The following is a 16,804-nucleotide window of genomic DNA, read 5'->3' as shown; positions in this document are numbered from 1 at the left end:
GTCTCTTCTTTCATGAAGCAATACTCTTTGGGCAGGCCTTCTGCCACCCCCGCTCCAAAATCCCCACCTGACGTGAAAAAAAAAAATCAAAAGACTTCATATACAGCGTTTTTTGTTTCAGAAGATGCAAATGCTAGAGTTAGAAATAGGAAGGCTTTCTGACCAGCCTCACAGCCCAGAAAAAACACACCGCTTTCATCAAAGTCGCTCCCGTGTGGTCCACAGAACACCCAAGGCCAAACTGAATCGAAAGTCCAGAAAGGAAAGTTCACTCAGTAATAGACAGCTGCTTGCAAAGAGGCCTCCATCCTCTGCAGTCAGGAGCCTCGTAAATTCCCCCTCAACGAGAGGATTTTTCATCTCCGGGAGAACTGAGTCCTCAGAAAAAATCCTTTTCCAGAATTATTTGCTCCTTCAGGAACTTACAGAGAAAACACTACTGCAGAGAACACTACTGCCCAAAATGTTTCTGACGAAAATATTTCTACAGGAAACACTACTGTGCCAGAACAAAACCCTCCCTGAATTCACAAACCCCTAAGAATCTTTCCACTGCTAATTCTACTGTTACTGCAGACAACTCTACGCCGACCGTTAAACAAACCAATGATACACAATGGGAATACCACAATGCGGGCACTGGCTTGCCCCCAAAAGCCACAGGCTTCACTGTGTCAAAGCTCTCGTCCTCAGGTGATCTGTTTGAAATTCAGTTAAACCAGCAGCTACAGTCCCTCATCCCCAACAATGACGCGAGAAGCCTCATTTCTCATGTTATCCGGACTTTGAAAATGGACTGCTCTGAGACCCACGTGCAGCTGGCCTGTGCCAAGCTCATCTCCAGAACAGGCCTCCTGATGAAGCTTCTCAGCGAGCAGCGAGAAGTAAAGGTGTCCAAGGCAGAGTGGGATACGGACCAATGGGAAAATGCGAATTATATCAATGAGAGCACAGAAGTCCAGAGTGAACAGAGAGGGCAGGAGTCAAGGGAGGTGAGGATAAATCCCAAAATGTGGGGTCTCGACATTTAGGTGGTTTAGGAAATGGACCCAAGCACAAGGACCAGGGGCTCCTGGTCCGGGTCTTGGCCACATAATTTGGGCTAAGGCAGTGATCTGCCACTTTGCTCATTTAGGAAACAGTGCCGCTGTTCCCAGAGTAGACAAAAAGAGGACCTAACATACAAGATACATAAATTCTTGAAGAAAATGCTAATGATTAACATTACATATCACATTAGATTTGGTATATTCCTTAAGAGCCTAGAAGCGATTCATCGGAAAGAATGGGGTTTTAGAGTCGTTAAAGAATAGTTAACTTTCATCCTATCTCTGTTTCCTAAAAAAAATGTGCTTTCCCTTTTTTTTAGCTCACAAAAGTTCCAGGCTATGGCTATACCAACAAACTCATCTTGGCAATATCTGTGACTGGTAGTAGTTTGTGACGGTTTTGATCCTAGTTTTCTGTCTCATTGAGGTAAGGAGAACAATTAATTCCGATTCCCAGACTATATTCCTTCTTTATAATAGATTCAGAACCCACAAACTGAAAATCAAAGCCACTTTCCCACCTATCACGACTTGATATCCCTCTTCAGTCTGGAGGACTGAGATATGCTTTGTCCTTTTATTGCAAAGTATATTCCAGGGATTTTAAAAGGAACCCCACTGCCGGGAGACATCTGTGGATTGTAACCAAGATAGGTAACAAGTAACAATTAGCTTGTTCTGAGACATTAGGTCTAAGAAGGCCACAGTTGACACGATTAGTAAAATTTCTTCAACTCAAAAAAAGTATGTCGATTCGATGCACTCACCAGTCATCCTCCTACTACCACTGATTTCTTTCCTCGTTGGCTAAAATGATGAGAGAGAGAAATATAGTCTTCACCTCCACGGAAGCCATCAGTCATCTTGGAAGAAAGGGCATGGCTTAGAGATAAAAGTGTCATCTTGTTGATTAATTAGATGTACCTACAGCTCTCTCCTCCACTTTGCAAGGCATTGTGTAAACAGGTTCAGTTAAAACCCTGCAGCTAAAATCCTGCATCAGGCTACTCAAAGCTTGTCATAATTACAGTTGCCTATTCCTGGAGCTTGCCTGTTTACCTTTTATTCAATTATGTATGAATTGAATACATATTCAATATATTTATTCAAATATACATCCTACTCTTGTCCTTGACTTTAAAACAGTGCTGCCGTTTAGGTTTCTGGTAGACACTTTTCTTTTCCTCCTCCCAAGAATTTTTATTAGGAATTATCTGATGACTGTGATCGGAGACAGTCAGTAAAATGTATTACGAGCTGCACACAAGTTAGGTGTTATTGAAAAGTCAAAGGACTATTAAACAAATTCCTGTCCTAGGAAAAGTTATCCTCTCACTGGGTAGAGAAGACCTAACATGCAAAGGAATGAATAAAGATTTGGAGGGAGTGGTTATTGTGATGGGTAACTGTGATCATGTTTTCCTCCAAAACAGAGTTGTTATCATAGAGCAGCAGCCAAGGAAGGTAAAGAAGGAAGCTCAAGGTAAATATTAGTCTGGCAATCGTTAAAGTAGAATTTTAGAACTAGATTTTCAAACTCATTTATTTCAATCCCCTTGTTTTACAGCCAGGAAATCACCAAAGGCAGAAAGGATACATATTTGGCCTAATGCTTTGCCTGGATCCAGCAAAGTTAGCTGCCCAGCCAAACCCGAGTTAGAATGGGGCTGGCACAGAGCACCTGCTCACTAGACCTTTAAAGAAAGATCTTGGGGGGGGGGGGGCGGGGGTGGAAATGTTCAGACCCGTTCCTGCTGGCGGTGGGCATCGGGCCTGGCCACAGACCTTCTCAGAGGCTCTGGAGAAGGGATAGGGAGGGCCAAAAGTCGTGGGGTGAAGGGGCTAGTCTTCAAGCATGATGGAAGGTGGAATACATGAGTCCCTCCCATAAAGTGGGGGGGGGGGGGACTTCCTTCTTCCTCCTTCTGGTTTTCGAGGCCCCGCTCTCCATTCCCTTTATCCAGACCCAATAGAATTTGAACTGGGAGAGGCCTTAGATAATCATTTATCTCTTCCTTTTATAATAATGAGATGGAGAAGGAGAAAAGGAAGATGTCTTGCCGGACGGTTGTATCACTAGTACCACTAGAACCAGAAAGAAAGATGGTTCCTTTCCAGTTGGGCACGTCTCTGACTACACTGGTCTTGGGCTGTGAACTGCATTTTATGTCACAACTCAGTGCACACGTACCGTATAGACATAAGTACCTTCTAAAACAAACTTACCATACACTCTGATTCTTTCTGTTCTGTTTTTTTTAAGTTTGTTATTTATTTGGGGGGGGGGGGTGGAGCAGAGATAGAGAGAGACAGACAGACAGACAGACAGAGAGAATCCCAAGCAGGTTCTACACTATCAGCACAGAGCCAGACACAGGGCTCAATGTCACAATCTGTGAGATCATCACTTGAGGCAAAATCAAGACTTGGGCTGCTCACCTGACTGAGCCACCCAGGTACCCCCTATTCCGTTTGTATTCAAAAAGAGTATTTTGTGTTTTAGCGCTAGCCGTGCGTGTGTTTTAAGGTGATTTCACGACTCACTCCCTCATCTGCCTGCAGTGTGAAAGTCAGTGAGCTAGATAACTGCTGGTTGGACTCAGGCATTCACTCGGTGCGATTCATCTCGTAAGCTAAAGCAGCTAGGAAAATAGAAACACCTCCCCACCCGCCAGCAAATGATGCCTGGGAGGCTAAGCCTGGCGGGGACTGATGTAAAATGCTTCTGGAGAGAGTTAGGTGCTTCTGCCGTGTGGTCACCCAGTTTGTTGACTGCACAAGGGCACTTGGCCAAGGGCCAGAAGGTGAGCAGGGTGGAAATCCTGCCTATACTTCATGTCAAGTTACATACAAAGGTCTCCCAGGGACACTGTGGGGCCATTATGGACAGACACAGGAAAATTCTGAAAGCCCAGCATGTATGGAATTATTTCTGAGATCCCAGGTCTGTGTTGATTTTGCTTGCTAATAAGACTGGAGAAATACATTGTGAGAGGCATGGAAAATGGTACGAATCACTAATTGTCTGTGTGTGTGTTTCCTTCAAGGGGCTTCTTTGGATCTCTGCCGCGTAAGAGACGCTCAAAGGAAAGTGACAATCAGGTAAATCTGAGGAGGATAAAGTACCGTGGCTGGAGAAGGCAGGGGAAACAGGCCTAACATTGTCCTTTCTGTTTTCTAGGAGGGCTTTTTGTGGAGAAGGCGGCCACTTTGGCTTAGGGACATGTACAGACCTCTCAGTGTCACACGCAAGAAACACATGCAACAGACGCTACACGACAAGGATTCTTCTGATGAAGATGAGATTTTCCATATGGAACTAGGGTACGTGATTGGGGAAGATTTTCTCTAAAATGGTTGAATTGTTGAGTTGAATTGTTCCTTTCGAGAGTCAAGCCTTGGCATTCTTCTCCTTTTCCCAGGGAGGCTGGCAAAGCCACAGTAGAGAAGGCCACAGATTCCACTACTGAAGAGCTGGGGGACGAGAGTGAGACACTATGTGAGGTTGTCACAGTGTGAACACCGTCCTGCCTCAGGCCACCTACAAAGTTTACTTTCCGATACTGGCTTCTCAGCATTGCTTATAAAATACTTGTTTTTCTCCTATTGAAATGTCTAAATCCATAACCAATTCTAGCCACATGGTAAGGAACTAAAACGTAAACAGTTCGATATTTATCTACAGACAACAGGGGCCACAGGCGAGAGAAGCAGGACTGAAGCCAGGGTCCCTCGTGGTAGCCAGTATTTCCACAAGACACAGTCTGGGCCAAGTAGGGTGACTGGGCGTCTCTCCCTCATTTCCCTGATACAGTCAGTCTCTGGAAACTGGAGAACGTATCTTCAAGGGGCTTAGACTATTAAGTGAATTAACAGCTTATTCTGGTGCTCTCTCCCCTGGCTCACCAAATACCAGTTATTCACAACGCGCTTGACCCCTGCCCATAGAGGATCATCTCTTTCTGGCCCCTCCGTAAGGTCTTTGGGGTTGCCAGAATATTTGGATCGCTGAGCCTACCTCCACTGTCGGGCTGAGGCCTGTCTTTCTTCCCAAGAGCTCGAACTCAGACACAAAATGTGTAGCTGGAAGTAGGGTGTTCCTCAACCTTACAAGCTAGTAGAGAATTCCCAGTGGGTTCTTTGTTTGGTTTCTTTAAAAAAAAAAAAAAGTCCCCACCCTCAGAGAGCTAGCAGGGAGATGCTGGAGGGTTAGAGTAAAGAATGTGTGAGAGCAGTAATTACCCAGGACTGCCCTGCTCAGGCCTTTATTTCAGAAAACTTATTGGTGGGGGCACTTACTGGTCACCTGTACCACACTAGCCTCTGCTGACCCCACTGAGGGTCGGATGCGTGCGGCTGGGCTCTCTCCAGTTCAGCCCAGCACCACACCGACCACTGCTTTCCTACCCAGCTCGGATCAGGGCTGCGCGATTCCAAGAGATAATGCAGCACAACGTGCAGAAGACGCAAACATCCCTCCACTTCTGCAGAGGAGGGTGTTAACCAGTCACATTTGGGATGTTGGGAGGAGTCGGGGTGCCTGGGTGGCTCCGTCCCTTGAGCATCCAACTTTGGCTCAGGTCATGACCTCATGGTGTGGGAGTTTGAGCCCTGCATTGGGCTCTCTGCTGTCAGCACAGAGCCCACTTCAGATCCTCTGTCCCTCCCCCCAGCTCACACACTGTCTCTCAAAAATAGATAAACATTAAAAATAATGAAGTCATCTATACTTTCTGAGTAAATGAATGACAGATTTTAGAAAAAGGACGTCAGAGTCAAAATACAGTAGTGAATCAAAGAAATCCTGAATGAACAAGGTTTGATAATCTCTTTTTTTAATGTCTGTTTATTTTGAAAGAGAGCAAGGGGGGAGGGGCAGAGAGAGAGGGAAAGAGCCCCAAGCGGGCTCCGTGCTCAGTGTGGAACCCGATGCGAGGGACTCGATCTTACGACCGTGAGATCACAGCCTGAGCTGAAATCAAGAGTCGGATGCTTAACCGACTGAGCCACCCAGGCGCCCCTGACAATCTCTTTAGATGCCCCCAAAAAAATGCTGGTGGCTTAGCGATAGGTGATGGAATATGGCACCAACCGCTCGCTGGCCACCAACAGAGTCCCCCGAGGGGACAGTAGGACTGGGGCACAGCCCAGCAGGTTTGGCAGGGTTGGTAGGAACGGTTCCAAGCGGAGTGATTGGCCCATCAGTGCCTCTTCGGCTCTATTAGTTTGCTGCTGCTGGGCAAGGACACCTGTTCTCCTGGTGCCTGCTCCCCTTCCCCCAGCGTTTTAGTGAGAATGGCCACCAAGTGTCTGTCTCTGTGTGGTGACTTCAGTGAGCCAACAAATAACTGTGTTGAAAGCACGAGACTAGAGAGTAACAGTAATTGGAAGCAGCAGCAGCAGCTAGGTCACTATTTGCTTACTTGGTGTCAAGGCCTGGGTTGGGCGTGTTGCAGTCTTAATTTCGCCCAACAGTCTGTGAAAACATACTTTATTATCCCCATCTGGCAGATAAGGGGACAGGGCTTAAAGGATGTAGGTGACCTGTTCAGGTGCCCAAAGCCGCAATTCCAAAACTGCCAGGTAGGGGTTTAATCCAGGCCTGTTAACTCCAAAGCCTGCTGACGGTTATACTGCCCTGCTGCAGGGTGCAGGGGTGCAGAGACGTCTAAGCCATGGTTACCATCAAAGAATCAATAATTAGAACGATGAGGATGGTGGCAGCTACTGTTTGTTGAGCACCTGCTTTGAGCCAGGCGCAGTACCAGGCCCTGTAGTCACTCTTAGGTCACAAGGGCAGAAACTCCTCATGCCAGCTCAAACTCCTTAATGAGCTGGGTGGAGCGGGGCTGGTGGTGACTTTTTGAATAAGAGAGGTGGACACAGAGACAGAGCTGACGAGAAACCAAGAAGACCCATCTGTGCATAGTTGGGCTTCCCGAAGCGTGGGCCGGGATTCCAGGCAACTCCATTCTCCTATTTTGGAATATTTCCATTAGCGCAAATGTGGTTCATAAAGTGAAGCTTAGAAAAATGTTGTTTCTATAACACTACCTCAAATTTGCACAATACTTATCAGTCTCAAATGCTACCCTGCCATATTTCTTTTAATTTTTTTAATGTTTATTTTTGAGAGAAAGGGAGAGAGAGCATGCGGGCAGAGAGAGAGGGAGACGCAGAATGTGAAGCAGGCTCCAGGCTCTCAGCTGTCAGCACAGAGCCCGATGCGGGGCTCGAACCCATGAACCACGAGATTATGACCCTCTCTGCCACTCCTCCACTCGCACTCTATGTCTCTGTCTCTTGCTCTCTCCAAAATAAACATTTAAAAAAATTTTTTTAAAACAACAACAAGCATTTATTCCTCAAAAACCATCGTTTTAAATGTTTATTTTGAAGAGAGAAGAAGAGAGAGAGTACAAGCAGGGGAGGGGCAGAGAGGGAGACATAGGATCTGAAGCAGGCTCCAGGCTCTGAGCTGTCAGCACAGAGCCCAATGCGCGGCCCGAAGCCATGAATGGTGAGACCATGACCTGAGCCAAAGTCAGACGCTCAACCAACTGAGCCACCCAGGCGCCCCATTCCTCAAAAGGGACGGGGGGAGTGGTGGCCTTTGCATGGTGGAGGGAGGCCTGGGCCCCAAGTGATTCTGGGAAAAGGGCACGCTCTGGTGGTGCGGAGCCCATCCCTGGGGAGCTAATAAAGGTGGCGTAAATAAAGGGTGGGACGTAGGCGGGGGAGGGGCGCGCAGTTGCTAACAGTGCGCGCGCGCATCACGGAGCTGCCATAATGGTTTGGCTCCCGCTCAGTTCCCAGCGCCAGTACCTGACTCGCCTGGGTCACTGCGCCCCGGAGCCTCTGCAAGTCATGTCCCGGCTGCGCCTGTTGGCCCCACTGCTTGTCCTTATGTGGCAACCGTTGTGGCTGCTGGTCCAGGCAGCTCAGCCTCCGGAGTGGGCCCTGGACCCTGCCCAGCTGACCTCCGACCCCCTGGAGGCGGCTGAGCCCTGGTCTTCGCGCTCCTCTGATCCCCCACCCGAATCGCCCCAGGCACTTACACCCCCAGCCGAGCTGGGGGGCTTTAATTACCTGGGGTCCTCTGCTCCAGCCCAGATGTTGGCCCTGCCTAAGGAGTTGACGGAGACTTTGGTTCCATTCCTGGACACGGATTCCGTTGGAGAACTACCCCCAGGGCCAGATGAGGATCTGAATGACCAGCTAACCCAGCATCAAAGGCTCCCAGAGGTGGTTCCAATGCCAGGTTGGGATTATTTAATGTTTCCCAAGGTTACAGGTAAGCCTTTAGATGTGGAATTTACCACAACTCCAGGGCCTGATAAAGGTGTTGAGTCTTCTATAGCCCAGCAAGAGGCCCCACCTCAGCCTCTTGAACATACTGAGGAAGCAGAACTGTCTCTAACCCAGCAAGAGACCTCGGGTAAGCCTCCAGAGGAGGTTGAGCCTTCAAGTGAGCAGGAGACCCCAGGTCAGCCTTCCGAGCCTCCTGGGGTGATTGATCCTTCTCTAAGGCAGCAGGAGACCCCAGCTCAGCCTTCCGTGCCTCCTGAGGAAGCTAAGCCTTCTCTAAGCAAACAGGAACCCCCAGCTCAGCTTGCAGACCCTTTTGGAGAAGCTGAACTTTCTCCAACCCAGGAGGAGGTCTCAGCTCAGCTTGCAGAGCTCCTTAATGAGGCAGAATCTTCAACCCAGCAGGAGACTCCAGCTCAGTCTCCAGGGGAGATAGAATCTTCTGCAACCCTGCAAGAGCAACCAGCTCAGCCTCCAGAGCTGCCTTCCAGGGAGGTGGAACCTTCTCCAACCCAGCAGGAGCACCCAGCTCAACCTCCATGGCATCATAAGATGACAGTTTCACCTCCAGGTCACTACCGTGATCAACATTTAAACCTGCCCAATGTCAGTTTGAAACCTCCAGATGTGGAGCTTACCATGACTGCAGAACCCACTACAGAGGTGGGACCTTCTCCAGTTCAGCACGAGACTATAGCTCAGCCCTCAGTGCCTCTTAATGTGGAAGCTTTGGAAACCCAGCATGAAGCCCCAACTCTGCCCTCAGATTCTGCAACTGAATCTTTGCCAGTTCAACAGGAGACTCCAACGCAATCTCCAGAATCTACCACACAGGACAAACTTCCAACACAGCAGGAGACCCCAGTTCAGTATCCAGAATATCCTGGAGAAGTTGAACCTTCTACAACCCAGCAGGAGGCCCTAGCTCAGCAATCACAGGCCCCTGAGGAGGGTGAGTCATCCTCAACCCAGGAGGAGGCCCCGACTCAGCTTCCAGAGGCCCAGGAAGAGGGTGAACCTTCCCCTCTCCAGGAGGAGGGCCAGGGTCAGCACCCACAGGCCTCCAAGGGGAGTGAACCACCTACAACCCAGGAGGAGTCCCCAGCTCAGCATCCACAGACCCCTGAGGAGGTTGAACCTTCTTCAACCCAGCAGGAGGCTCCAGCTCAGTATCCTCAGGCATCAGAGGAGGGTGAGCCTTTTCCAACCCAACCAGAGACCCCAACTCAGTATCCAGAGCCCCTTGAGGGGACTGAACCTTCTCCAGCCCAGTCAGAGGCCACAACTCAGCATCCAAATCCCCTTGGGGAAGTTAAACCCGCAACCTATCAGGAGGCCCCAAGTCAGCATCCACAGACCTCTGAGGAAATTAACCCTTCTGCCACTCAACAGGAGCCTTCTGGTGAGGTTGAACCTTCTCCAACCCAACAGGAGGCCCCAGCTCACTCTCCAGAGCGTCAGGTGGTAACAGTTTTTCCTCAAGGTCAGAATCAAGCTCAGCTCCTGCTGTTGCCTAATGTCACTGTTAGACCTGTGGATTCCTCAGTTACCATGACCTCAGAATCCACTAATGAGGTTGAAGCTTCTCCACTCCGAGAAGAGGCCTCAGCTCAGTCTGGAGTGTCCCCTGAGCAGTTGGAACCTTCTCCAACCCAGCAGGAGGTCCCACATCAGCATCCAGCGCCCCCTGAAAGTGTTGAATCTTCTCCAGTCCAGCATGAAGTCTCAACCCCACCCGAAGATTTTCCTGAGGAAATTGAACTTTCTCCAAGCCAGCAGGAGAGCTCAGCTCTGCCTCACGTGCCTGTTGCAAGTAGAGAACCTTCTCCAATCCAGCAAGAGGTCCCAGCTCAGCAACCAAAGCCCAATGAGGGGGTCAAGTCTTTTCCAGTTCAGTATGAGCATCCAGCTCAGCCTCCAGGGTCCTCTACAGATGTTGTAGCTCAGTCTCCAGCACAGCATGAGGTGACATTCTCACCTCCAGGTCCAGGTGAAGCTCAGCATCCAGTGTTGCCTAATATCACAGTTAAACCTGTGGATCTGAGGATTTTCATAAGTCCCCAGGCAACTAAGGAGGTTAAACATCTTCCAGTGCAGCAGGATGTCCCTGCTCAATATCCTATTCCCCCTGAGAAAGTTGAATTTTCTCCAGCTCAGTCCAAGCGTCTTTCCCAGTCTCCAGAGTCCCCTGAAGATGAGTCTTCTCCAGGCCAACAAGAGGTCCTAGCTCAGACTCCAGACCCCCCTAAGGCTGTGGAACCTGCTTCAGGACAACAGGAGGCCCCAGCTCAGTCTGTAGTCCCCCAGCTGGCCCCAGCTGTATCTCCTGAGCCCCCTAAGGAGGTAGAACCTTCTCTCACACTGCAGGAGGCCCCAGCTCAGCCTTCAGAGCCCCCTAATGAGGCAGAGTCTCCAACCCAGCAGGTGGCCCCAGCTCAGTTTCCAGTCCTCCAGGAGTCCCCAGCTATATCCCCTGAGCCCCCTAAGGAGGTGGAACCTTCTCCCACACCTCAGGAGGCCCCAGCTCAGCCTTCAGAGCCCGGTAATGAGGCAGAATCTTTTCCAACTCAGCAGGAAGCCCCAGTTGTATCCCCTGAGCCCCCTAAGGAGGTAGAACCTTCCACACAGCAGGAGGCCCCACCTCAGCCTCCAGAGCCTCCTGAGAAGGTGGAACCATCTCCAGTCCAGCAGGAAACCCTATCTCTACCTCTCGAGCCACTTAAGGAGATAGAACCTTCTCTAACACAACACGAGGCACAAGCTCAGCCTTCAGAGGCCCCTGAGAAGGTAGAACCATATCCAATTCTGCAGCAGGCTCCAACTCAACCTCCGGAGCCCTCTAAGGAGGCAGAAACTCCTCCAGCCCAGCAGGAGGCCCCAGTTCAGCCTCCAGAGCCACCTGAGGAGGTTGTAGCACAACCTCCAGTCCATAATGAGGTGACAGTTCCACCTCTAGGACAAGAGCAAGCTCAGCATCCAAACTTGCCCAATGTTACTGTTCAGCCTGCTGACCTGGAGCTTACTGTAACTCCAGAACCTACTGTGGAGACTGAGCATTCTACAATCATGCAGCAGACTATAGCTCCTCCAGAGGACACTGAGGTGACACCTCCACATCCAGAGCAGGTCCAGGCTCAGCATCCAAATTTGACTGAAGTCAGAGTTCAGCCTTTAGACCTGGAACTGACCATAACTCCAGAACCCACTACAGAGGTTGAAACTTCAACCACGCAAGAGATCCCAGGTCACCCTTCAGAGCCACCTAAGGAGGTTGTGGTTCAGCCTCCACTGTTTCAGGAGGTGACAGTTCCAACTCCAGGTCTGGATCAAGCTAGTCATCCATTGTCACCTAATGTAACAGTTCAGCCTTGGGACCTAGAGCTTACCATAACTCCAGAACCCACTATGGAGGTTAAAGCTTCTACAGCCCTGAAGAAAACTACAGCTCCTCCAAAGGACCTTGAGGTAACATTTGCACATCTAGAGCAGGTTCAGGTTCAGCATTCAACCTTGAATAAGGCCAAAAGTCCACAGACCCCAGATCAGCCTCCAGAGCCGCCTAAGGAACTTGTAGCTCAACCTCCAGTATATCAAGAGGCAGCAGTTCCAACACCAGATCGGGATCAAGCTCAGCGTCTGTGGTTGCCGAATGTAACAGTTCAGCCTTTGGACTTGGTGCTTGCTGTAACTACAGAACCCACTACGGATGTTAAACATCCCTCAGCCCTGCAGCAGACTACCGCTCCTCCAGAGGACCTTGAGGTGACATTTCCACATTCAGAGCACATTCAGCATCCAACCTTAACTAAAGTCACAGTTAAACCTTTGGACCCAGGGCTTCCCATAACTCCAGAATCCACTACAGAGACTGAACCTTCTCTAACCATGCAAGAGACCCCAACCCAGCCTCCAGAGCCACCTAAGGAGGTTGTTCAGTATCCATCCCAACAGGAAGTGATAGTTCCCACTCCAAGTAAGGATCAAGGTCAGCAACCAACATTGCCCAGTGTCACAGCTCATCATGTGGACTTGGGGCTTACCATAACTCCAGAACCTACTACAGAGGCTGAACATTCTACACCCATGAAGGAGACTACAGCTCCTCCTCCAAAGGACCTTGAGGTGACACTAGCACATCCAGAGCAGGTTCAGAGTCAGCATCCAAACCTGACTGAAGTCACAGTTCCACCTATGGACCTGGAACTTACTGTAACTGCAGGATCCAGTGTGGAGACTGAACCTTCTCCAACCATGCGAGACACCCCAACTCAGCCTCCAGAGCCACCTAAGGAGGTTGTAGTTCAATATCCATTCCAGCAGGAAGTGACAGTTCCAACTCCAAGTAAGGATCAAGGTCAGCATCCAGCATCACCCATCATCCCATTTCGTCATGTGGAGCTTACTATAACTCCAGAACCTATTACGGAGGCTGAACATTCGACAACCCTGAAGAAGACTACAACTCCTCCCCCAAAGGACCTTGAGGTGACACTTGCACATCCAGAACAGGTTCAGAGTCAACATCGAAACCTGACTGAAGTCACGGTTCCACCTATGGACCTAGAAATTCCTGTAAGTCAGCAACCAGCGTCATTTGAGACAGGTTTTCCTCCAACAACTCAACATTCTCTGGTGCATTTTGTAAACTATACCTCCGAAAAGGCATACACCACTTTAACTTGGCAACCAGAACAGAATGCCACCACAAACCTCAAACTATGTGAGCGTTGTACCTGCAAAGATGAGACACTGTCGTGTGTTGGTCTCAGCCTACAGCAGAGGCTCCGCAGAGTGCCCGTGCCGGAGCCCGACACCTACAACGGCACCTTCACCATCTTGTAAGAATCGCCTTTACTTGTTTGTTCTCTGCCTCCTGCTTGACATGGCAGTCTCTTCCTCAATGTCGTCCTGGGCCTTCCTCATCTCCCCAACCACGTTGACTGACTTTCTCTTTTTACCTTTTCTTTGTCAACTATCCCTTATCTTCATTTTCCTTTTTACTACTGTTCGCCCTTCTCCAATCTTTTACTTGTAATTGTCCTTATTCTTTTTCCTTATCCAATCTTTAGCCCCATTATTTCATTCCTTAACCTCTACTCTCCCATTTTTGCTCCATCCTCTATAATAGGATACAACAGAGTAGTGAAGAGTAGAGATTCTGGAACTAGATTGCCTGCATTTGGGCCGAGGTCTGTCATCTAGTAGCTTTGTGACTCAGTTTCCTTTTCTGTGAAATGGAAATTATGATAGTTACCATCTCATGGGATTATTGTGAGATCTAGATGAGGTAATACATATGAAGCACTTGGATCAGTGCCTGGCAAAATATGAGTGTTAGCTGTTATTATTTTGATTCCCCAGACCTCATCTTTGACCCCCGGCCTTCCACATACAGTACTCAGTTTGGGCCCAACCCAAGAGTAAGTACTATGGGTGCCACACCAGGATGCAATCGTCTTCAGAACATGAAATGACAGGTGGGAAGAAAGGAAATGGTCATAAAAAGGGAGGTGGCATGTAACTAAGTACTAAAAGAGGTACCATGGGTGTTGGAATTCAGCAGACTCTGTAATCAGTGGAGTATGGAGGTCAGGGAGAGCTGCATGGATAAGCTAACAATTTTAGCTGAGACTTAAAGAGTGGCTCTGATGTGTTAAGTAGAGAAAAAATGGGTATAAGTCTAGGCAAAGGCACGGCTGCAGGAATGATCAGGAGTCAAGAATTAGGTTTAGCAGTTAAAGATCCAATTACGAGAAACCTTGACTATCAGCTAGAGAGGTTTGAACGTTACATTCTGAGTTATAGAGAGCCATTGAAAGTTTTCAAGCATGAGATACAGACCATTGAAACAAGAGGATTATTTTCAGTTCCCCATGTAGGGCGGTCTGGAGAGGAGAGCTTGATCCAGCGAGACCAGATAGAATGTTCTAACAAAACCTGGGAGTCAAGTAACAAGGGGCCGAATCAGAGTGGCTGAAAAGAGTAGAAAGAAAAGCCTTGAGAGCACTGCAGAGGAGGAAGTGACAAAATAGACTAACTGATGACAGTCGCGGGTGGGGTGTGCACGGGAAAGAGAAAACTCAGATATTACTCTGAAACTTCTGTCCCAGATAAGGAGAATGATGGAAGTTGAGGCATCTTTTACCAGGGCACATAGAGCAACCAGAGGGCTTCAGGTTGACTGGAAATGTCCACCAGGCACATGGGCAGATGGGTATCTGTTTTGAATTTATTCCTGACTCCCCTGAAAAAAATGTGTATATAAACTGACCAGGTAAGCTGTTGCTGAGGGAAGAGGACAAAACTACAGGTAAAGGTTCAAAGTCATACGCAGAGTTAGCGGTTGAAACTGAACCTCAGGCATTTAATAGCTTCTTTTAAACATGTGTAATTCATGGATACATGAATTATCATGGATACTTTTTTTGTTTTTAATGTCACAGGTATAGAGGATAAAATGTGAAAATCCCACCCCACCCTCCCTACCACTCATAAGATAACTCCGGTCACCTTTTTGGTGTGTGTCCTTCCTTCCCATCTCTTTCCTTTGCATTTTTTCCTAATTTCCTAATGGGGGGATACTTTTTAATTCCTTGCCCAGTGATTTGTTGCTTTTCCCTATGCAATATGTCTAAGAAATCTTTCCATGTTAGTTATTCTAATTTCTAACTTCCCTTATCCTTCTAACACCTAGAGAGGTTTCAGTAGAGGGCTTCTTTACATTTGTTTGCTGATAATGGTACATTGTTTACCATTTTTTTCGTTGAATTCTTATTTTCTCATTGATTTGTGGAAGGAACCATTTTAGACACATAAGTGATTTGGGGGAAAAAAATACTTACCTCCAGAGTAATTAACAGGCGTTATCTACCCAAAGAATGGAACAAATAGGACGTTCAGGTTCTAAGGAGCTGCCTTGTTTGTGCCAGTGGCCCCCCGCTAGCTCTTTATTAATTGCACCACCTGGGATGCTGATAGCTGCGGAAAGTAGAAAGTTGGCATTTACTGCATTGGAATATTCCCCACAAGGTTGCCAGTGATTCTCTTATTTATTCTGTTCATTCCTTTCCTACCTATTCAAGGATCTGAACTGTGTTTCTTCACAGAAATTTCCAAGGAAACTCTATTTCTTACATTGATGAAAATGTATGGAAGGGATACCGTTGGGCTGAGAAACTGTGAGTATATTCTCTCCAAATACGAATACAAAAAAAACAAAAACAAAAACAAAAACAAAAACAAAAAACTAACTGCATTCTAAGGTCCTTCTTGGTCCAGAACTTTGAAGTCAGTAGCTCTGAGGAAAGGTGTTTCCCCTTCCATATCCCAACTCAACCTCTACCGATTGCAATTCTGTGTTAATTTTTTATTTTAACGTTGATTTATTTTTGAAACAGAGAGAGACAGAGCATGAACGGGGGAGGGTCAGAGAGAGGGAGACACAGAATCTGAAACAGGCTCCAGGCTCTGAGCTGTCAGCACAGAGCCCGACGCAGGGCTCGAACTCACGGACCGCGAGATCAAGACCTGAGCTGAAGTCGGCCGCTTAACCGACTGAGCCACCCAGGCGCCCCATCTGTGTTTATTTTAAAAATTAAATTTGGCAGGTTCCCTTTAAAATTAGAATCAATTTCAACTTATTTTCCATTATAGAAGGAATACATGATTATAGTCTCAATATATAAAAATGAAATAACAGGGGGGCCTGGGGGGCTTATTGGGTTAAGTGTCCAACTTCGGCTCAGGTCATAATCGCAACGGTTTGTGGGTTCAAGCCCCACGTTGGGCTCTGTGTTGACAGCTCAGAGCCTGGAGCCTGCTTCGGATTCTGTCTCCCTCTCTCTCTGCCCCTCTCCTGCTCATTCATTCCCTCTCTCTCTCTGTCTCAAAAATAAATAAACATTAAAAAAAAATTTTTTTGATGAAATAACAGATATAGTGAACACCTGCCTTATGTTCTAATCCCCCCACTGCTGGGATAGCCACTCCTCTGGATTTAGTATATATCCTTCCAGACCTTTTTCCATGCATTTGCCTACATACATATTTACAGCCAGATAGGTTTGTTGTGTGATTTTCTTATCTTTTTTTTACATAAATTGTAACATCCTACAACTCGATTCTTTTGCTTCGTGGTATGTCTTAGACTTTTTTTCTTCCAGTACATAGAGGGTTACCCCATCCATGCAAGCTGCTGCATACTATTCCATAGTATGAGTGTATTACGATTTAATAATTCCCCTCTTGATGGATGTTTAGGCTGTGTCCAGTTTTCTTATTACATGCATTGCTGCATGGACCACCTCATACATGCATCTTTGTGTACGTGGGTGGGTATTTCTGTAGAATAGATCCCTGGAAATGGAATTGTTGGGATGAAGACGATGCCGATGTATACAATTTTAATTGCCCTCAAAAAAGTTGTGCCAATTTACACACCAATCCAT

General features: G+C 47.8%; 1 protein-coding gene and 1 long non-coding RNA gene across 2 annotated transcripts in view; both read left to right on the top strand.

Annotated features, from left to right (window-relative positions):
- LOC105259662 (leucine-rich repeat-containing protein 37A3-like) overlaps positions 1-16,804 on the top strand; it is a 65,116-nt gene that overhangs the window by 9,675 nt on the left and 38,637 nt on the right. The window contains 2 exon segments of the mRNA XM_045044342.1: positions 12,399-13,195; positions 15,464-15,535. Of these exon segments, the coding sequence (XP_044900277.1) occupies positions 12,399-13,195; positions 15,464-15,535 (869 nt within the window).
- LOC123381872 lies at positions 847-2,772 on the top strand. Its single transcript, XR_006589400.1, has 4 exons — positions 847-992; positions 1,370-1,476; positions 2,483-2,532; positions 2,617-2,772. It is a non-coding gene; the product is annotated as an uncharacterized LOC123381872 (long non-coding RNA).

The sequence above is a fragment of the Felis catus genome, chromosome E1 (assembly GCF_018350175.1).
Source record: "Felis catus isolate Fca126 chromosome E1, F.catus_Fca126_mat1.0, whole genome shotgun sequence".
Lineage (NCBI taxonomy): Eukaryota > Metazoa > Chordata > Mammalia > Carnivora > Felidae > Felis > Felis catus.
The sequence above is the reverse complement of the archived record's forward strand: the minus strand, read 5'-3'. Positions and strand labels throughout refer to the sequence as shown.